At 36.3% G+C, this 22,611-nt stretch overlaps 1 protein-coding gene, 1 long non-coding RNA gene and 2 pseudogenes across 2 annotated transcripts; 3 read left to right on the top strand and 1 right to left on the bottom strand.

The window, feature by feature from the left end:
• The first annotated feature begins 2,578 nt into the window (after positions 1-2,578).
• On the top strand, positions 2,579-4,482 carry LOC132599092 (methyl jasmonate esterase 1-like; annotated as a pseudogene).
• Positions 4,483-10,254: 5,772 nt separating this feature from the next.
• Positions 10,255-12,117, top strand: LOC132599090 (methyl jasmonate esterase 1-like). The gene is made up of 3 exons (XM_060312313.1): positions 10,255-11,164; positions 11,260-11,398; positions 11,634-12,117. The coding sequence occupies exons 1-3, from the start codon at positions 10,679-10,681 to the stop codon at positions 11,912-11,914; spliced, it is 906 nt and encodes a 301-aa protein (XP_060168296.1). The 5' UTR covers positions 10,255-10,678; the 3' UTR covers positions 11,915-12,117.
• A 511-nt stretch (positions 12,118-12,628) lies between these two features.
• LOC132599091 (uncharacterized) lies at positions 12,629-13,574 on the bottom strand. Its single transcript, XR_009566763.1, has 3 exons — positions 13,351-13,574; positions 13,150-13,216; positions 12,629-13,075 (listed from the first exon to the last, which is right to left on the bottom strand). It is a non-coding gene; the product is annotated as an uncharacterized LOC132599091 (long non-coding RNA).
• Positions 13,575-15,045: 1,471 nt separating this feature from the next.
• Positions 15,046-22,327, top strand: LOC132599088 (methyl jasmonate esterase 1-like; annotated as a pseudogene).
• The last annotated feature ends 284 nt before the right edge of the window (positions 22,328-22,611 follow it).

Raw genomic sequence — 22,611 nt, 5'->3', positions numbered from 1 at the left:
TGGATAGTCCGTAAAACAAAGGAAATCTGCCGAAATTTTTGTGGAAATTATCTAAATTTAAAATATAGTCTTGTCGGCTTCTGCTATATACTGGAATGCGGTTAATAAAATCTGAGATAGCATTTGATAGATGTGTCTAGGTGCCCAGATCGGGCACTAGTCACGGCCTACGGGGTTGGGTCGTGACATATGATGTAAGTGAACAAGAGGTTATTGATGCCACTGAGGCCATTTGTCTCAATGCACAGACTGGAAGCTCTAACAACAAAACATTGAGGGTCAAGGGTGTAGCTAAGAAAAAAAAAGTTGGTAATACTAGTTTTCTCTGGAGCAATCCACAGTTTTATAAATGAACAAACATTGCAGGAACTGGGAGTTATTCCCCATTATTTTGCACAAATGAAGGTCGTAGTAGCAGATTGGAAATATATGATCAGTGATTGAGAGGCTAACTAGTTCATGTGGACCAAGCAGGGATGGCAACAGGGCAGTGTGGGTGCAGGTTAAAACTCTTTTAAAACAATTGCAGGCAGTGCTGCTTGCGGGTTGGAGAGATCCTGATTCCTGACGGATGTCTTTGAACTGAATCCTAATAAACTAACAAAGTTTTTCTGCTTCTTTCTCGACGAAGAAGCTGGGCGAAGCAGAAGCTTGTGCTCGTCTAAAAGTTCTTCAAAAACAATAATTGTCCAATTAACTTTTGTTCGTCAAAAATCTATCCAAAAATTTCTTTTTAAAAATTATTCCAAACAAATTTTCAGATGACAACTGTATGTGAAAATCATTGTCCTATGACAAACAGCACTAGAAAATCTAAGATTTTGTGGAACCAAATGTAGGAAAAGTTGATCAATGATGGAATATTTTAGTACAAATGTACAATAATTATTAGACTGCAGCTTCATTTCAATGTAAATAACTACAATTACAGCACTTATCGCAAGGATTGCAAACCATAGCAGTGACAAATACAATAACTGATATTTTGGACTTTTTCCTCTTAATAAAACATGATGCTGAGCAAAGTGTTATTTATGATTGGCTTTCTGGGAGGTGTGTGATGAGTAAGTTCCAGAATTGCAAAATCTGTGTCGCAAGTTAAGAAACGTGATGATGACCTTCAAATTTATCATTTCAAGGCTTGAACCAAATCAATCTTGTGTTTACTCATAGTATGGCTTCTTCAAGTAAACATGTCATGTGATCTAAATAACTACTTAAGATCCATTTTATTTTCTATGATTGAGGTAACCGATAGTTTACCTTTTTTTCATCTGTCTGCTTGTAATGAAAACACTGAATCTCCTATAAGAGTACTACTAGCTATAATTGGTACTAGAACAATGTTAGAAGGAGAGGATTGCAGTTAAAGACATTAATGTAATTATTTTCATCACATATTTCTGCAGCCCCGTCTTATCTTTGGCTTAACGAAATGCCGTGAATTGAAGCAAAAGAGATCATAGTTATAAAGATATTGCAGTTATTTTCATCACAGTTTCAAGCTTAATGTGTATATATCATGTATGAACATTTGTTCAGCCTCACAATACCTTTTAACTTGGTGATACTTCTGGGGCAGTGAAAAGCTTTCAAGAAAAGATTTCAGTTGCTTTTCTTTTTTACTACTGCACGATGCCTGGTCCAACTCTCAACATTTTTCCCCTCGTGAAAGAGGTAAAGATGCCCCGTTGTTGTTCTCTTTCTAGCTACTTGCTGAACTTAGTTTCAACGTTATGAATAAAGGATAGAATCGAAATATTTGTTTCCCTTAAGTTAACAATTTCCCTTTTGTTATTAAAGGTGATAGCGCTCTACGAAAATAACCATTACGCGCAAGATGATGGACCTAATAATCCTCCGAACACATTCATCTATGGTCTAAAGTTTGTAGTCGCCTATGTCTACCAGCTCAGCCTTGTCGTGATAAGAGGATTCCATGTGTTTTACCAAAATTATCAAGTGCAAAATCACAGAATTGAGCAGAATAAAGAATCATCTATTCAAGTTTAACCTGCAACCCTTATTTTAGCAGAGGACTTAGCACTGACAACCACATTATTACAATAACTATACTTGTACAGTCAAGAAGACATTGCAAAGGAACTGACTTTGTCACAGTAGACTTATGATTGGTTACTTGAGCGTTTATAGTATCTGATGAGGATAAGGTAGCCTCAATGGACTTCAAGAATGGGTGATTGATAGAAATCTGCCAGATCAGGTGGAAGAATTGAAGTTGAAGGATCAGATCAGATGGTCATGATGTTAAGGCTGTTGAACTTTTTGATTAATCGTTCTCTCATCCTTCAGTTGACTAGGCGAATGATTGAACTTCCAAGAAATACATTAAATATAAAAGTCAAATGCTCAAATAATAGCCAATGTGGGGTTGCTTCTGCATGGAAGTAAGTTGGATGAAGTCAAACTCCTCTAAAATCAAATGCCTCAAATAATAGCCAATGTGGGGTTGCGTCTGCATCGAAGTAAGTTAGCAGAAACCAAACTCCTCTAATTATAAATCTGCCTTGTAATGGTTCATATTATGTGCTCATTCTTCAAAAGAAAGAAAAAAGATATGGAGAAAATCAAGTTTATAAAAAGTCACCTTCTAATACTTCTGTTGCCATACGCAAATGCTACCTTGTCAGGGCCTAAAGCTAAGAAGCACTTCGTGCTAGTTCATACGGCATGCCATGGAGCCTGGTCTTGGTACAAGATTGTGGCATTGATGAGATCTTCAGGGCATAATGGCACAGCTCTTGACTTGGACGCGCTTCAGGAATCAACCCGAAACAGGCCCTTGAAATCCCACATTTTTCTGATTACTTGAGTCCGCTAATGGAGTTCATGGCTTCACTTCCTGCTAATAAAAATGTAGTTCTTGTAGGCCATAGCTATGGGGGAGTCGCCATTTCTAAAGCCATGGAAATCTTCCCAGAAAAGATTTCAGCTGCTGTATTTCTCAGTAGTCTAATGCCTGGCCCAACTCTCAATGCAACCACCATCTACACTGAGGTACCAGTTTTCCATATTCCCAACTTTAGCCATGAGATGATCTGTTATGTTTGTTTAAACTTTGACATGTTTGAAACTAAATATACTTCGTTATAGGCAATCAGTGCAGTAAAAACTGCACTTGATAATCGTGTTACATACGATATGTGAAAAATTAAAGTTAATTTTTTGGAAGAATAAATATCATAGATATTTAGAAGAGTTTCTAGAAAGTTATATTGTAATATCTTTGATATATATACTTAGGAAATGTCTAGAAATTCTAGACACTTGGATATTTGTAGTTGAGGGTAGAATTATCTAGATCCTTTTGTATTTAGAATAATATCATGATAGTCTAGAATAGTGGTAGGAGATAAGAGTAACTAGATTTTTCTTATGGATGTATCTAGAATAATATCTAGAACCACCCCTAAACAAGTGTAAATAGGGGTGACCTCGAACATTTGTAATCAAGCCAAGCCAACCCCAATTGTAAGCTAATACTACCAATACAAGTCAATTCAAGTAAACTTTTCCTTTCCATAACTTCCTCTTCTTTAGTTGAATCTTCTGATCTTAGTTAACGATCTTGGGCTAACAGAAGGTTTTCCCGATTTACTTTTCTTCTGCTATATTTCTCTACACGATAATGGACCTACGAATCCTCCAACCACCGTCATCCTAGGTCCGAAGTTCTTGGCAACTAATGTTTACCAGCTGAGCCCGATTAAGGTGAGCAAATCATAATACAAATATATATACCGTAATTGAAATAGCCAATAAGTTCTGTTATTTTGGTCATGAGAATGGCCCTAAAGTGACTTCTTTCGCCAAAAATATTAGTAGGCGTCACCTATTGGAAGATTTTATTAGTTTATCCAAATTACAGATCTATTAAGTACTTAACCGCAACATCAACTTTGAACTGATTTAAATCGGTTTTTTCCTTCTTGGTGTTAGGATTTGGTGCTGGCCTATACACTAGCTAGTAAGGCCACTATATTTACACCGTGTGGAAGATGTTACGAAGGAGATGGTTCTTTCAAGCAAAAGGTATGGATCAGTTAGGCGAGTGTTTGTTGTTGCTACTGAAAGTAAAGGTCTGAAGAAGGAACTTATACAGTTGATGATTGAAAAGAATCCACCAGATGAAGTGGAAGAGATCCAGGGCTCTGACCACGTGACCATGATGTCTAAGCCCCAAAAACTTTTTACTACTCTTCTGAGCATTGCCAACAAGTATAGCTAAGAGCTGTTAATTAAGAAGAATAAGGGGGACAGGTAAAAGGCTGAGAATAAAACTTTCAGTCAATTCATATATATCTGATGCATTGATATGACGATCTCAGTTCTTTCACGGAAAGTCCCATTACCGAGCTAGTTAATTTGATATTTCAATCATTTTCTTTCAGTTGTTATTTCCATTCACTGTAGTTTCAGTGTTTGGAATTGAAATCAATAAACAACCTCTATTTTCTATAATTACTGAATTTTAATTCAATTTGGTTCTAAACCAAACTGTTAAACATGGGGAGGAGGACAAAAGAAGTTGATACTGAAAAAGTAGAACAATATGAATGAGAAAATGCTGTAGATAAACCAGAGCTCATTGGTGCCACTGAGGCCATTTGCCTCAATACACTGACTTGAAGCTCTAATAACAGATACATTGAGAGTCAAGGGAATGGCAAAGATAAAGAAGTTGGTAGTACTGGAGGACTCTGAAACAACCCACAGCTTTATAATTGAACAAATAGTGCAGGAACTGGGAGTTATTCTCTATTATTTTGCACAAATGATGGTCATGCAGTCAAGAAATATATGATGAGTGTAAGGAGTTCATGCGAGCCAAAACATTAAAATTGTAGCCTCTTTGACTCCCTCCAATAACTCTCTTTCTCTTCAATTAATTAGAACAGAAACTGAAGATCAGCACAACTGTAGGACAAGGTAAGTCAATTTTTTTTTTTTTTTTTGGTAATAAACTGTGAAAATATCACCATACCAACAAAAGTAGCATTTACCCATACAAGGTAAGTCAAGTTCCTCACACATTTTATATATCACTGTTACAAATTATAGAGCACAAAGATGATAAAGTATGAAACCAACTAGCAGACTGATCTGCTGATTCTTTCTTTTTTCTTATTATAAGTTACCAGCTGATTGACAATTTACTACTTTAAGACACTTATTAAAAAAATTCAGATAATATGTTATGGACGATAGAATGATCTTGCTTGAAATAATCAAGACCAATGAGCAAATGCCATAATTTTCTCTTAGTTATATGGCATTTTAATCACCCTTAGGAAAATTTCAATCTTTAGAAGAGCAAGCATCAATTGGTAAAATTATGCATTTTGGAGAGCAGCCAATGGGATTACCCCCAAACCCCGTGGAGCTGGGTTGCGCTAACATTTTAAGGACTCTTCAAATGATGAGCTGGGCTGATAAAATCTCTTCCACTAGTTGAAATGGTGGCTGATCAAACGTCCAGAAAACACATTCAATATACAAAAGAAAACATATTCAATATAAATTGACCAACATATAATACTTGGCATGGTGTTGCTTCGGCAAGGAAGCAAGTTAGAAGGTCAAACACCCGTATATCTATATCTAACTGGCGTTATAATGGTTAGTTCATAGTTCGTGCCATGGTGGCTGGTCGTCCTGTACCAGCAAAATAGTCAAGCACAATAGTACAAAATGATGGAGTTGAGCAGAATAAAGAATCAGAAATTCAAGATTAACCTGCAAGCCTTATTTTATCCCAATGGACTTAAAGCCTAGATGATTGATAGAAATTTGCCAGATCAAGTGAAAAAAGTTTGAAGGATCAGATTACATGGTTATGATTCTAAGACTGTTGAACTTTCATAATTATTTATATTTCTTCCTTTAGTTGGCTAATTTTGCCATCATAAAAATCAAGTGCCTCAAATAATAACCAACTTGGGGTTGCTTCTGCATGGAAGTAAGCGAAAGTCAAACTCCTACAAATCAAATGCCTCAAATAATAGCCAGGTGGTAGCTTCAGCATTGAAGTAAGTTATCAGAAGTCAAACTCATCTAAAAATCAAATCCCTCAAATAGGATGCTATTTTAAGAGAATTTGGAAAGTGGAAATGGCGGAGGTGGTTTTAGGTTCGGGTGGTCATGGATGGAGAGATTTTGGTGGGGGTAGAAGAGGAAGAAAGAAGATAAATTGGGGATTTTGGGTTGCCTCTTTTGTAATTCCGGTGTAGGATTGTGGTTAATTTTGTGGAAGTCTTTTTTCCTTTTTAAAATATTTATTCTTTAACCAAAATTATCACATTCACGCTCTTAATACACATGTATCTCACGCATTTTGTCCAACTCAACACGATAAATGCCACATATCCTTGGTCAACAGTCAGAAGGGTTTAAAATACTTGTTTTGATTAAGTTGAGGAATCTGGATTCAACCCTGTGAAGTACAGGTATTGGGATGACAAATCGGGATAACTAAAAGGGTCTCTCAAGCCATTTCGCCAACTTTTTAATCTAGAGTTACCACAAGCGATAACAAATGAAAAAAAAAATTGAAGAACAAAATCAAAAAAAAGTGTGCAAACAAAAAGCTCTCTATGTAGTTTTTCACGAGATGGGCCCTTAAACTTGACATGTTTTGTAAGATACACTTATAAACTTAGACACTTAGAGCCTGTTTGGACAAGCGGTTTTGAGGTCAAAAACTCTTTTTTTGTTTTTGTTTTGAAAAAAGCACTTTTTCAAGAAATTTGGGGTGTTTGACCAATAAGTAAAAGTGTTTTTAAGTAGAAATAGAAGCAATTTTTCTGTTGTTGGGGAGAAACTAAAAGATTTTGGTTCTCGACAAAAGCAGAAACAGAAAATTATCATTTTAAGACAAAATATCCCACCATAGATGCATATTTACCAAGTATCTCCATTAATTCATTAATTTCTAATTATACATTACGTATAGCAACTCATTTTGATTTTTAATGAGATCTCAATCATACATTTAAATGTTCCAAATAAAATTACCATTACTTCATATTCTTATTAAAACTATCAAGTTGTAATATTTATTTTAAATTTTATACTCTAGATATAAATACATTAATACATTTCTTGTTGCTGTTTAAAGTATACTAAAATCATCATGTTTATTATACCAATTTTTTTTTAATCTATGTCTCATATTAATTGAATTTTAATATGTATTTTTTAATTTTAATTAAATAAAATTAAAAGTTAATTAAAGTCTTTCGGAATAGATTTTAAAAAATAATTTCTCCCTATGAAATAATCGTGACAGTAAACGTTTATCAATACTTGTCATTTTTTGTAATTTGACACTCAAAAACACCTTTTTAGAAAGATTACTCAAACACAATCTGTTTATAAAAAATACTTTCCAAATAAATTAGCGAAACACAATATGCTTCTCATTAGAAATACTTTTTTAAAAGCCATTTAAAAAAAAAAAAAAAGCATATCCCACAATAATCAATTTTTAGCCCCAAGTGTATTTTTAAAACACATTTGTCCATCTTGTCAACTAGCGTGTCGTGAGTTTTGAATAAGCGCATGAAGCCTTTTTAAAATGGAAAAAGGGCCAAATATATCCCTGTACTAACCAAAAAGGGTTCAATATACCCCTCGTTATACTTTGGGTCCAAATATACCCCTACAGTTATACTTTGGGCATAAATATACCCCTTCACCGTTAAAATTGACCAAGGTTAATATTTTTAATGAAGAAAATGACATGTGGCATGCCACCTCATTGTCCAAATTCAATTTTAACCCTCCCTCCTTCCATGTCATCTTTCACCATTTGCACCTCCCCTCCACCACTACTACACCACTATAACCACCACCATTTTCGCAAACTCGAAAGGGGGAAGAAATCAAAATGCTTCAAATGACTCATCCCAATTAACTGCCTCATAGATGTACATATTTTAGTTTTTGAAAATTAGCTGTATAAGCAGTTTATATCATTTTCACCTTATTAAATAAATATTATTACGAATATTAGTATCAACCACCCTTTCAACACTGTTATAATCAAGTTCGTTTCTCTTAGACAAAAGACATAATATGACAACTCCTAATATCTTACGCGCCTTCCAAAGTCAAATCTCTTAGCAATAATTTTCACTGATTAAAATAAATTTTGCCTTTGACAGTAGGATATCTGTGTTGGATGACTTATCCATACATTATTTATAGCCTGTTTGGCCAAGCTTATTTTTTCCCCAAAAGTACTTATTTTTTTAATAAGTACCTATTTTAAAAAAAGTGAGGTGTTTGGCCAAGCTTTTGAGAAAAAATAAGTGCTTTTGGAGATTAGCAGAAGTAGTTTTTCAGAAACTAAAAAAAATAGCTTTTGCCCAAAATCACTTTTTTGAAAAGTACTTTTGAGAAAAATACACATAGAAGCACTTTTTAAAAGCTTGGCCAAACACTAATTGCTGCTCAAAAGTACTTTTTAAATTAATTGACCAAACACAAACTGCTTTTAGTCAAAAGTACTTTTTTGAAAAGTACTTTTAAAAAAAGTATTTTTTAAAATAAGTTGTTTTCAGAAGCTTGGCCAGGCTATTAGATTCATCTTGTTATAAATGGTATGATTACGTAACACTGGTCACTTGCGGCTGAGTTGACCCCTTTTAGATTATAACCCTGCTTATATAGCTAATTTTGAAAAACTAAAATATGTACATCTATGAAGCAGTTAATTGGGATGAGTCATTTGAAGCATTTTGATTTCTTCCACTTTTTGAGTTTGTGAAAATGGTGGTGGGTAGGGGTGCTCACGGTTCGGTTTGGATCGGTTTTTATTTAAAAAATAACCAAATCAATTGAGTCGGTTATTCAAATTGTCAAACCAAACCAAACCAAACTATATCGGTTTTTACTATTCGGTTTTTGTCGGTTTTTATCTGTTTTTTCGGTTTTTGTCGGTTTTTAAAACACCTTGTAGTCACTATTTGAATTTAAACTTATTTGAAATAGTGTTGCCAAGAATAGTCACTCCTAAAACTAAACTCAGGAGCATACTTATTCTTAGCAAATGTGAAATGTGTAAATTGTAAATTTGTAACTGTGAGTGGCTCTGCATATGAAGTCCACATTTTGTTTACTTTTACTTTGGGTCCAACCGTGCAAGATGGGCTCATTTCATTAGAAGTCCATCAAAATATTTTGACCCAATATAGTTTAATTCAAAAGCATGGCCCAAGATCAAGAGTATAAAAAACCCAATATAAATTGTAATTTTTTCATAAAAAAATTAAAATACACACACATATATATACAAATTTAATTTTTAAAATATGTATATATAAAGTCGGTTTGGTTCGGTTTTTTTCGGTTTTTTTAGACTTGAAACCAAAACCAAACCAAATATAGTCGGTTTTTAAATTTAAAAACTAAACCAAATCAAACCAAATAAATGTCGGGTTTTTTTTCCGGTTTGGTTTGATTATCGGTTTGGTTTGGTTTTTCGGTTTTTCGATTTTTCGTGTTCAGCCCTAGTGGTGGGTATAGTGGTGTAGTAGTAGTGGAGGGGAGGTGCAAATGGTGAAAGAAGACATGGAAGGAGGGACGGTTAAAATTGGATTTGGACAATGAGGTGGCATGCCACATGCCATTTCCTTCATTAAAAATATTAACCTTGGTCAACTTTAACGGTGAAGGGGTATATTTATGCCCAAAGTATAACTGTAGGGGTATAATTAGACCCAAAGTATAACGAAGGTTATATTTGACTCTTTTTCGATAGTACATGGGTATATTTGGCCTTTTTCCGTTTTAAAATTAATGAGTAAGAAAATAACGTAATACAAAAACCCTATTTGATTCCCAACGATGCAAAGAAAGCACCTAGTTCCGTTCTTTCTTTATCTCCAAATAAGCTCCAAATAATACGAATGTTTTCTGTCATTGTGGGAAAAAAAATTAAAGTAGTATTGCAGACTTCTTGGTCTTGAAATAACCCTAGTGAAAGATTTTATGGCTGCGAATATGGACGAGTATATACTGATTTTTTGTTTCTTTGTTTTCCTTTATTTAATTTCAGATTTTTCTTTTGCTCTGTAAGTTTGTATCATATGGTAGGGACTAGCTCGTGACGGGGATATTTTAAAAAACACATATAACGCAATGTATTCAAATGTTTCTGGAATTTTTTAGACTTTGTGAACAATTTGACGAATTAAAATTCTAATATATTTAGGTGATCCAAGATAGTAGTCTAATGAAGGCAATGAGTGAGAAATCTGTTCAACATGTTTTCTGTTCTTGTGAATGACAGATTAAAGTACCACTAAGATGTTTAAACTTTTTAGTTTACTTCATTGTTTCTCTAATAACTTATACTTTTAGATCAGATGATCGCAAAGTTAAACACCACTTACTCAAGACAATAGTAGCATTTAGTGGAGGGCCTATAGAATGAGAAAGGTACCTTGCTGGGCCAAGCATGACTACTAATAGAGAGGCCAAAATTCCCAGGCTTGTCCACTTCCTCAAATAATAGCCAACGTGGGAAGTAAGTTAGCTGAAGTCTAACTCCTCTAAAAATCAAATGCCTCAAATAATATCCGACGTGGGGTTACTTCTGCATCGAAGTAAGTTAGCAAAAGTCAAGCTCCTTGAATTATAAAGTTGCCTTCTAATGGTTCAAAATATGTGCTCGTTCTTCAGAAGAAGGCAAAAAGATATGGAGAAAAGAAACTTTCTAACAAGTCTAGTAGTTCTAATACTTCTGTTGCCATATGCAAATGCAACCTTTTCAGGGCCTAAAGCTACAAAGCACTTTGTGCTAGTTCATAGGCCATGCCATGGAGCCTGGTCCTGGTACAAAATTATTGCATTGATAAGATCTTCAGGGCATAATGTCACAGCTATTGACTTAGGTGCTTCAGGTATCAACCCCAAGCAGGTCCTCGAAGTCCAACATTTTTCTGATTACTTGAGTCCGCTGATGGAGTTCATGGCCTCACTTCCTGCTGATAAAAAAGTGGTTCTTGTAGGCCAGGAACTTGGTGGCTTTGCAATTTCTAAAGCCATGGAAAGCTTTCCGGAAAAGATTTCAGTTGCTATATTTTCCACTGCTCTAATGCCTGGTCCAACTCTCAATGCAACCACCATCTACACTGAGGTACCAATTTTGCATATTCCCAACTTTAGCCATGAGATAATTTGTTATGTTTGCTTACACTTATACACATTTGAAATAAATATAATTCGTTACAGGTCTTGGCTTTTACTGGAGTATTATCTGCACTTGATAATCGTGTTACATACGATAATGGACCTACCAATCCTCCAACAACCTTGAGTTATGGTCCGAAGTACTTGGCTACTAAGATTTACCAGTTGAGCCCGAATCAGGTAAACAAAGCATAATACAAAAATATAATTGAAATAGCCAAGTTCTATTGTTCTGGTAAATAGGTTGTCCCTAAAGTGACTAATGACTTGTTTTGCCAAAAAATATTAGTAGGCATCACCTACTCGATGATTTTACTAGTTTATCCAAATTATAGATCTATTCGACTACTTAATCGCAACGGCGACATGGAAATGATTTAAGTCGGTTTATTTTTCCTTCTTGGTGTTAGGATTTAATTTGGAGCTGGCCACTACACTAGTAAGGCCACTTTTTTTATACAGTGTGGAAGATGTTTCTAAGGAGATGGTTCTCTCAAGTAAAAGATATGGATCAGTTCGGCGAGTTTTCATTGTTGCTGCTGAAGATAACCTGCTGAAGAAATATCAACAGCGGATGATTGAAAAGAATCCACCAAATGAAGTGGAAGTGATCCAGGGCGCTGACCACATGATCATGATGTCTAAGCCCCTTCAACTTTTTACTAATCTTCTGAGCATTGCCAAAAAGTATAGCTAATATCTGTTAGTTAAGAAGAATATGGGGGACAGGTGTAAGGCTGAGAATTAAACTTCAATCAATTCACATATCTGATGCATATGTATGGCGGTCTCAGTTCTTCATAGAAGTCCTATTACCAAGCTAGGTAAAGTTGTTATTTCCTTTCATTGTAATCTCAGTGTTTGGAATTGACATCAATAAATGACCTCTATTTTCTGTAACTACTGAAATTTAGTTCACGACCAAAACAGTTAAATTTCATCAATGGGGAGGAACATAAAAGTTGATACTGAAAAATTAGATAAGACTGGAAGATGTAATTACAACACATTGAGGATCATGCGAGTGGCAAAGGAAAAAAAGTTGGTACTACCAGTGGTGGAGCCACATAGAGCCGAGGGGGTTCAGATGAACCCCTCGGTGGAAAAAAAACTACTGTTTTTACAAGGTTAAAATTATTATATATATATATAGATAGATAGTAGATGTTGAACCTCCTTAGGCTTCTTCATATGCTTACTTTTTTATATTTTGAACCCCCTCGGTGGAAATTCTAGCTCCGCCACTGACTACTACTGTTGGACTCGGGAGCAACCCACAGCTTTATAAATGGACAAATAGTGCAGGAACTGGAAGTTATTCCCCATTATTTCGCACGAATGAAGGTCATAGTAGCAGATGGGAAATAAATGATCAGTGATTCAGTGTAAGGAGTTCATGCGAGCCAAAACCTTAAAAAACAGCCACTCAAGTTCCTTACACTTTTTATTTATCACTATTACCAATTACAAAGCACAGAGATAATAAAGTATGAAACCGATTAACATAACTGGTCTGCTGGTTCGTTCTTTTTTCTGATCATAAGGTACAAGATTGAGTATCTAGCAAGTTATAATGGTTCATACTATCGGCCCATAGTTCAAAACAAGAGAAAACAATGTAATGGAGGAAAGCAAGTTTCTAATAAGTTTAGTACTGATAAGTAAATTCAACAACATCAGCTCCTAAGCTCTTCGTGCTAGTTCATGGTACGTGTCATGAACCATTGTTAATGAGCACCTCCCAGCAGAAAAATTATTTTGTATCCTAAAAATACTAGAGGTTCCATATTATCAGGTTCAACGATTCTAGTAGCAACAGATTCTACTCAACAACGTCTACAGCTCCTTCAGTTGGCCTCTTGTGAACAAAAAGAAAACAAAAATCAGCACTTGAGCTTTTTATTTGGATGAATGAAGTAAAAGAATTAGTACCTGAGTAAACTTTTCTGATGAAAGTAGTTTTCTGGTACCTTTATCTTAGTTTCCAGCGTTGATGATTCTTACAGAAATAAAAGAATAGTTAAGTAATTTTGTTGATACAAAACAAAGAAAAATGACTTTAGTAGACAAATTCATTAACTTGAGTGACTTTTTGGGAAATTTATTTTCAGTTACTTAATTGTTTTATTGTACCTGATGAAGATAAATAAGGTTAGTCCCATGGACTAAAAGAACGGATAGTTGGCGGCTCATATCATATGGTAGTTTTGTCCTTAGTTACTGCCGCCAGACTTCAATATGCTTATTGTGAAATGGGAAATACCTATGTCGTCTTTCTTCAGTTTTCTTGTTTATGACACGTCCCTTTTTTCTTAAGCTACTTAGCAATATATTTGGTACTCTGGGACATAAATCATTAATCATTCAGTTCTAACCAATCGCCCTCCGACTAAGATGTCATATAGAATAAAGTTTCCTTACGTTTTTCAACTTTCAACCAATCAGGCCGTTTCCATGATTGGCGGACGATAGATGTAGCTTCTTCTCCTTTTATGTTAGTGTCCATTCACCATCAAAAATTGATTGTACTCGTATAATCAATTTAATTCCTACATAAATTCTGCGTATACATGTGTTTATTCAAGTAGAAAAGAAAATGACTTCCTTGCATTAAATAAAAGAAAGTAGTAAGTAGAGATATATTGTATTGACTAACTTCAGTGATACTTACAATTTTCAAGAAATTAACATAAGAAAGCTTGCGGAAGTCGAATAAACTAAAGGCAGCAAAACGCAATTGTTTACCATACTCTGGATGCTTTGTCTATTACAGCAAGACAAAAGTACAACCTCTAAAATACATTATTTATCTTGCTAATCTCAATTGTTGGGTCCTACATAATTAACACTACCACCTGTACGTTTGGGTGAATATGTTTGCTTCCTAAAATATACTTGATATTTTCCATGATGATTGTGGTCGGAATTTCGCCTCAGTACAATTTTGTTTAATGAAGAGACAGAGTTCTACACGTCTAGCCAGCTATAGAGGGAAAAGGACCACAAAAGATAGAAATAAGAACGAAAGAAAAACAAATTAAAAGAAAACACGAAACAAAAGTAGGCTGGGCCACCACTAGTATAAGACGGAGGATGTTAGAAAGATCACACTCAACTCACAACTCGCCCATTACGTGCGGGATTGATTCTTTTTTCATTGCCAAACACGTGGAACTACTATATGATAATGGTGGTGGTGAGACTCGAACCCGGCACCTTTGTCTGCTCTATTATCATGTTGAAGTATGTGATCATCTCATTTAAAAGCTTAAGTTGTTAGCGAGAACACACTTTTATTTACTTAATTATATTCTCATAACAGCGGGTTTTAATCAATTGGGTGCCTGCCATGAAAATATGCCCGTGAGTGGCGCATTTCAAATGCTAATTTTGCCATCAGTCCATCCATGTTGAAAAATTCACTAAATGAGTACAAATAATAGCCAACGTGGGGTTGCTTCTGCATGGACTCAACTTAGCAGAAGCCAAACTTCTAAACAGGGGCGAAGCCAGGCCTTTGGGTGTGGGTTCGGCCGAACCCAATAGCTTTTGTCCGAATCATATATTTGTATTAAATTTTTTGTCAAATATGTACAAATAATTAATTAAGAACCCAGTAACTTTAAAGAATTAGAACCCCGAACCCATAAGTTTCGAATCCTGGCTCTGCCTCTGCTTCTAAATATAAAATGCTTCAGATAATAGCCAATGTGATGTTGCTCTTGCTTCTGCGTGAAAGTAAGTTAGCAGAAGCCAAGCTCTTGCTATTATAAAGTTGCCTTGTAATGGTTCATATCATTGTGAAGAAGTAAAGTTGATTTTTTGGAGGTACCAAAAATCCTAGATATTTAGTAAGAGATCTAGAATAGTCTAGTGTAGAATCTTGGATAATTATCTTTTACAAAAAATCTACTCCTTCTAGTGTAGTGTTAGAAGATAAGGCTAACTAGATATTTTGTAGATATATCTAGATAATTCTATCTAGAACCATCCCTAGACAAGTATAAATAGGGGTGGCCTTAGTCATTTGTAACCAAGCCAAGTCAACCCAATTGAAAATCATTCAAACCAATTCAAGAGAATCTTCTTCCATTTCAAAGTTCTCCTTTCTATAACTTCCTCTTCTTTAGTTGAATCTTCCGATCTTAGTAACGATCTTGGGCTAGCAGAAGGTTTCTCCGATTTACTTTTATTCTGCTATATTTCTCTACATGGTATCAGAGCCATAGCCATAGTTGGCTTCTTGATTTTATTTCAAGATCGGGTTAGTGGTAGATTCAACTGATTTCTCTAAATGGATTTAAGCAATTGTTTTAATGGACTGGGGATGGAGTTGTTGAATTAGTCCAATTACAAGGTATGGAAGACATGTATGGAGTCATACCTTGTGGGTGAGGATTTGTGGGATGTTGTCAATGAAAGTTACATAAGTCCTCATTCTGAAGGACCGGAAAATAGCAGCGCATACAAGAAGTGGAAGCAGATTAATGCGAAAGCGGAGTTCATACTAAAGAGGTCCATTCCTCACAACTTGTTTGATCATATTATTAGGTGCAAATTAGCTCATGAGATATGGAGGCCCCTCGATCGGCTGTTCAACAAGAAGGATGAAGCCCGACTACAGATATTGGAGAATGAATTGGCGAACACCACTCAAGGTAATCTATCTATTGCTGAGTACTTTTTGAAGATTAAGAATTTATGTTCAGAGATATCTTTATTAAACCCCGACGAGGCTATCTCTGAAGCACGAATGAGAAGAATTATCATTCGTGGTTTGAAGCCAGAATATATTCCTTTTGTTACATCAATTCAAGGATGGGCTCAACTACCATCCTCGGAGGAGTTTGAGAATTTGTTGTCATCACAGGAGCTACTAGCCAAATAGATGACTAGTGTATGTTTTAAAGAAGGGGAAGGAAATGCTCTTGTAGCCGACAAGAGGAACTTCAAAGGAAAAACATTCACATATACGCCACACTCCCGATTTTAAAGTGTTTTCAGCTCGCCAGAAAAGGAGAGAGAGTCTACTAATAACTATAAGAAGACTCTGAAGTGTTACAGGTGTGGTAAAATAGGACACATAAAAAGATATTGCCGAACAAAAGAGAGCAACATGGCTCAAGTTGAGAAAGCTGCTGAAGAAGAAGAGGACTAGGGAAGGTGCTTCATAGCTGAGGCTCGAGTAGTAGATGCTCTGGCTTCCTTCAATTTCGAAAGGGACTGGATCATGGATTCAAGAGATAATACGGTCCATCACATGGAGAAGGAAGGCAATGGTGTCATCAACAAAAAGCAAGAAGATTCCAAATACGTTCAGACTAGTAACGTAGTAGCTGCTACCGAGGAAATCAACGAAGCAGATCCTGAAACTGGTAATAAAAGTATGGACGTAGAGGGTATTGAAGTAGAACCTTAGCATGAAGTGTCTGAAACTATATATGGCAACGGGGACCATTTCAAAGAAAGCATTGAGGGAGTTGTAGTAGAAGTTGAAGTCTCTGGTTAATTATCTGTCGTATCAGAGTTAATCACTAGCTCAAATCAAATACTGGAAGCATATGGAGAAGCCGGCAGTCAAATAAATGAAGACGTTGACCTTGAAGGATCAATTTCATATGGAAATACAAGTAGTATGATTTTTGGAAGCTCTGAAGCTGCCAAACAATTTATTGAGGAGCTGGAAAGGGAATGTAGTGGTGGATCTTATGTTGGTGCTGAGTCTTCGAAGGGCATTCATGGTCAGATCGTCATCGACTCAGATGGTTCTCTAGATAACATAATTGTCAAAGAGCTAAGAGAAAGGGGGAGTCTGGAAACTCAAGGACGTAAAACTTAGCATGGAAATGATTCACATGATTCGCAAAGGCCAAAAAGAAATATTGTTAAGCCAGCTCGCTATGACGATGAAAAATTTGCCGGTACGTATTCATGCTTCTTTGCAGGCCCAATTAACGGCGGAAAATCTTCGTCATTTGAAGAAGCAAGAGGAGACAGTAAAGTATGTCTGAGATCTTTACCAAGGCACACCCAAAAGCTTTGTCTGAGTTCTTCTGCAATAAGCTCGGGGTAGTTTCCAAAAAATCACTTAATTTAAGGGGGAGTGTGAAGAAGTAAAGTTGATTTTTTGGAGGTACCAAAAATCCTAGATATTTAGTAAGGGATCTAGAATAGTCTAGTGTAGGATCTTGAATGATTATCTTTTACAAAAAATCTACTTCTTTTAGAGTAGTGTTAGAAGATAAGGCTAACTAGATATTTTGTAGATATATCTTGATAATTCTATCTAGAACCATCCCTAGACAAGTATAAATAGGGTGGCCTTAGTCATTTGTAACCAAGCCAAGTCAACCTTATTGAAAATCATTCAAGTCAATTCAAGAGGGTCTTCTTTCATTTCAAAGTTCTCCTTTCTATAGTTTCCTCTTCTTTAGTTAAATCTTCCGATCTTAGTAATGATCTTGGGCTAGCAGAAGGTTTCTCCGATTTACTTTTCTTCTGCTATATTTCTCTACAATCATGTGCTCATCCTTCAGAAGACAGAAAAAAGATATGGAGAAGAGCAAGCTTCTGTTGCCATATGCAAATGCAACCTTGTCAGGGCCTAAAGCTAAGAAGCACTTTGTGCTAGTTCATACAGCAGGCCATGGAGCCTGGTCCTAGTACAAGATTGTTGCATTGATGAGATCTTCAGGGCATAATTGTTACGTCCCGTATTTTTATACATTGGGACAACCCGGATTAACTATGATAATTTGAGGCCAAGACTATTCCGGGATTTGAAGTCGGGACTTTTGACCATTCGATTTTATTTTGAGACATAAGTTGAATATGAAATTGATGGCATTGAACACTTAGAAAAACATTGGGACCACAATTCATAAAATTGAAATTAAAAATCTTGCCCAAAAATGACCTTGTAGCCGTGTGGTCCACAAAAAGGTCCCACACATTGTGTGGCCAATTTTAATTGGTCCAACACATGTGTGGGCCATAAACTAGTAGAGATTTTTTGTGGACTTAAAAAGATGACTTCAAGTCATCTTTCTATCATTTTACACTTAGACAAAAATAACAAAAGTTGAAGAGCTCCAACAAGGAGGCTCACAGCTAGAGCCATGGAAAATCAAGTCCCATTTTTGCCTCTCTAAAAATTATTTCTTTGGTATAAACCCACTATTTGGAGGTCCCTAAGTGGCGTGGAAGTATCGTTTGGGTCATCCAACCATCCTTTGTGTCAAATAGCAAACCCTAGCCATTTGTGGAATTGAAGAAGGAAAGGTAAGTTTTGCTCTTGTTTATGTGTTATGGACGTTTAATTCATGTTATGGTATGTTAATATGGATGAAAATCATGAAATATAATATGTTGGAAGTGGGGTGTGTGATGGGTGTGTTAGCCGTGTGTATGGGTGTGGTTATGTAAATGGGTGTTGTGACAAAATTGATGAATTAAATTCCTTGTAGCATGTTTGATTGTCGTAGAGCGAAGAAATAAATTAGAACCATCTATATGTATATATGTGGGTGTGGCCGTGCATGGTCCCAAATGTTTGGCAAAAATCGCATTAATATCGCTTAGTGTTTTAGTTGTCGTCGTTATGAATTCTAGTTGGAATTGAGCATTTAATGACTCAAGAATGATGTTGAGATTTTGTGGGCTGATTTGGGTCCTATTATGCGTTTGATGTAAGTCGTATATTTGTGAAAATGACATCGATATATAGTGGATTGTGACACAAAACATGACTTGAAAAATGAGGAAAGAAAATAGGGGGCTGCTCTCGGCTAAGGGGACTGTTTTCGGCCACTTGGAGAAAAATTATTGGCTTGTTAGAAAAATTATGTGAATTGTTTAGAGTGTTCTTGAATGTTGCTAGTATGGATTTGGGTTAATAATCGAATGTACGAACGATATTGTGGCTTGAAAGTAAGCCATTGAATTCAATAATTGGAAAGTTGTCGAATGATGAAAAAGAGAGCTATTAATGTTATTTTGCCTTCCGAATTTATTATTGATGTTGCTAGGTTGGTTATTGTGGTTGTTGTTGTTGATTTTGAGCGAGTTAAATTCTCGGGATGGCCTATTTACAGGGGAAATGCTGCCGAATTTTCTGTAGAATTTAATGATTAGTTGGAATGAATGGCTTAAGTGCCCTTAGCTAATGTTTGGTATTCGTTGGCCTATTTGTAGACCTTGGGGAGCTCGAGGCGTAGATTGGAATTTACTTTAGATCGGCTAGCTTGGAGTGCGTACGAGGTATGTAAAGCTTAGCCCTTCTTTCGGGCATGCTTTAGTTGTAAATAGGCTAGACTACTAGCCTTAAGGAAATCCTAAATTTGAAATCCGAGTTCGCTATGATCTTTACATATATTCTTTGGCATTCCTATGTATGATATGATGAAATATGAACTATTATGCCTTTGAAGAAATTGATTTCCAAACTTTGCACAATAAGTTGTTTTAAAGAATTCCGAGCTATAAACGCCATATCTTCCTCCGAAAGGTTCGGATTACTTTAATATTTTGGTAAGAGTTTATATAGCATATGATGAATATATTTTCTATAGGCGGGCCCGACTCGGGTCAATACCCGTCCGTGGGTCCCGCGACTTTCCTTTATGTAATTCGGAAATTTTTTGAAAGAATTTGTTATGATTATTATTTCGAATTTCAAGTATGATCATTTTGCTTATGTTTGAATTTATGATTTTATGCATATGACTACTCACGACTCTACTCGTGCATTCCGTTATTCCTTCGCCGAGTCCCGGGCCGGTTCTGTTATCGTGCGCACTTTGATATACTCCGGAGTTATGCTGTGTTTATGGTTCACCGAGCTACTCGCAAAAGAGGGTCGGGTTCCACTTATATTTGGTGTTATGTTGGGTATGGCGTTATGCTGTGATGTGATATGTGACGGAGATACGGAGATTTGAGACTTTCCGGTGTTATGCTGTGTTATGGCGCCATCGACGGGCGGGCGACCATATTCTTCTGTACCCTATGCATGACTTGTATTTTTTCTAAACTAAACATTTGGATATGATTGGGTTTGTACTTATGTTCGGCACTTCTGTTTCGTCTATGCCTCAGGTTTGTTTTCTGTATATTCTGCTTTGCATACTCAGTACATATTTCGTACTGACCCCCCTTTCTTCGGGGGGCCGCGTTTCATGCCCGCAGGTACAGACGCACAGTTTGGTGATCTACCCATTTAGGACACCATCTTCTGCTGTTTGGAGTGCTCTTCTCATTTCAGAGCGCACATTTTGGTATATATATTTGTTCGCTATGTATATATGTATTTGTTCAGGGGTACGGCGGGGCCCTGTCCCGCCATATGATTCGGTTTGTCTGTTTAGAGGTCTGTAGACGTATTGTGGGTGTGTGTGCCTACTTCTGTACAAGTGTGTTTGTATGATCTCATTTGTTATGGCAGCCTCGTCGGCGTGCATTTTGTGTATGTTTATGGCAGCCTTGTCGGCGTGCATCCTGTATGTGTTTTGGGCCGTTGTGCCATTTGACAGCCTTGTCGGCTTTTGATACATTTGACAGCCTTGCCGGCTTTTTGATATATGTGCATATGTTCGGCGATGTATATTCCGCCGCCTCTTCTGATTCTGATATGATGTTTTGTACGCACAAGATAATATTCGTTCTCAACTCTGTTTTAAAAATGATGAATGTGAAATCCGTGTTAAGCTTTGCTATGATGATTTAGTTTGTATGTCCGTTTGGGTGCCCAAGTAGGGCACCAGTCGCGGCCCACGGGGCTGGGTCGTGACAATAATGTCACAGCTCTGGACTTGGGCGCTTCATGAATCAACCCAAAACAGGCGCTCGAAATCCCACATTTTTCTGATTACTTGAGTCCGCTAATGAAGTTCATGGCTTCACTTCCTGCAAATGAAAAAGTAGTTCTTGTAGGCCATAGCTTTGGTGGACTCGCCATTTCTAAAGCCATGGAAACCTTCCCAGAAAAAATTTCAGCTGCTGTATTTCTCATGGTCTAATGCCTGGTCCAACTCTCAATGCAACCACCGTCTACACTGAGGTACCTATTTTGCATATTCCCAACTTTAGCCCTGAGATGATCTGTTATGCTTGTTTAAAATTTACATGTGTGAAACTACATATATTTGTTATAGGCAGTCGGTGCACTAACTCAACTTGACAATCGTGTTACATACGATAATGGACCTACGAATCCTACAACAACCCTCATCCTAGGTCCGAAGTACTTGGAAGCTAATGTTTACCAGTAGAGCCCAATTAAGGTAAGCAAATCATAATACAAATACATACTGTAACTGAAATAGCCAACCAGTTCTGTTATTCTGGTCATGAGAAAGGCCCTAAAGTGACTGACTGACTTCTTCCGCCAAATATTATTAGGAGGCATCACCTACTGGAAGATTTTAATCATTTACACAAATTATAGATCTATTCAAATATTTAATCGCAACATCAACTTGGCACTGATTTAAATCGGTTTTTTTCCTTCTTGGTGTTAGGATTTGGCGCTGGCCCCCACACTAGTAAGGCCATTTTATTTATACCGTGTGGAATATGTTTCTAACGAGATAGTTCTTTCAAGCAAAAGGTACGGATCAGTTAGGCGAGTGTTCATTGTTGCTGCTGAAAATAAATCTCTGAATAAGGAATTTCTACAGTTGATGATTGAAAGAATCCACCAGATGAAGTGGAAGAGATCCAGGGCTCTGACCACGCGACCATGATGTCTAAGCCCCAACAACTTTTTACTACTTTTCTGAGCATTGCCAACAAGTATAGCTAAGAGTTCTTTTTTTTTTTTAATTAAGAAGAATAAGGGCAGGTGTAAGGCCGAGAATAAAACTTCAGTCAATTCATATATCTGATGCATTTGGATGTCCAAATTGTTTGTGGGTGGGTGGGGGTTTAAAAAAAATGATGCATTTATATGGCGACCTTAGTTCTATCATGGAAGTCCTATTACCAAGCTAGTTAATTTGATATTTCAATCATTAATTTGATATTTCAATCATTTTCTTTCAGTCGTTACTTCCTTTCATTGTAATTTCAGTGTTTGGAATTGAAATCAATAAACGACCTCTATTTCGTGTAATTACTGAATTTTAGTTGAATTTGGTTAAATCTCATCAATGGGAGAAGGAGATAGATATTGATACTGAAGAATTAGAACACATGAATAAGGAATATGCTGTAGATGATCAAGAGCTGATTGATCCCACTGAGGCCATTTGCCTTAATAAGAATACATTTAGAGTCAAGGTAGTGGCTAAGAAAAAGAAGTTGGCAGTGCTGGGGGGAGTCTGGTGCAATTCACAGCTTTATAAATGAACAAATAGTTATGTGCTCATTCTTCAAAAGAAGGAAAAAAGATATGGA

This window comes from Lycium barbarum, chromosome 6 (assembly GCF_019175385.1).
Source record: "Lycium barbarum isolate Lr01 chromosome 6, ASM1917538v2, whole genome shotgun sequence".
Lineage (NCBI taxonomy): Eukaryota > Viridiplantae > Streptophyta > Magnoliopsida > Solanales > Solanaceae > Lycium > Lycium barbarum.
The sequence above is the reverse complement of the archived record's forward strand: the minus strand, read 5'-3'. Positions and strand labels throughout refer to the sequence as shown.

What these genes read in the sequence shown, in the direction of transcription:
- LOC132599090 (XM_060312313.1), top strand. Translation starts at nt 10,679, where the DNA reads ATGGTTCAAAATATGTGCTCGTTCTTCAGAAGAAGGCAAAAAGATATG. An exon ending in CAACCACCATCTACACTGAG is followed by an intron (nt 11,165 to 11,259) that starts GTACCAATTTTG and finishes AATTCGTTACAG; the next exon opens with GTCTTGGCTTTTACTGGAGT. An exon ending in CCAGTTGAGCCCGAATCAGG is followed by an intron (nt 11,399 to 11,633) that starts TAAACAAAGCAT and finishes TGTTAGGATTTA; the next exon opens with ATTTGGAGCTGGCCACTACA.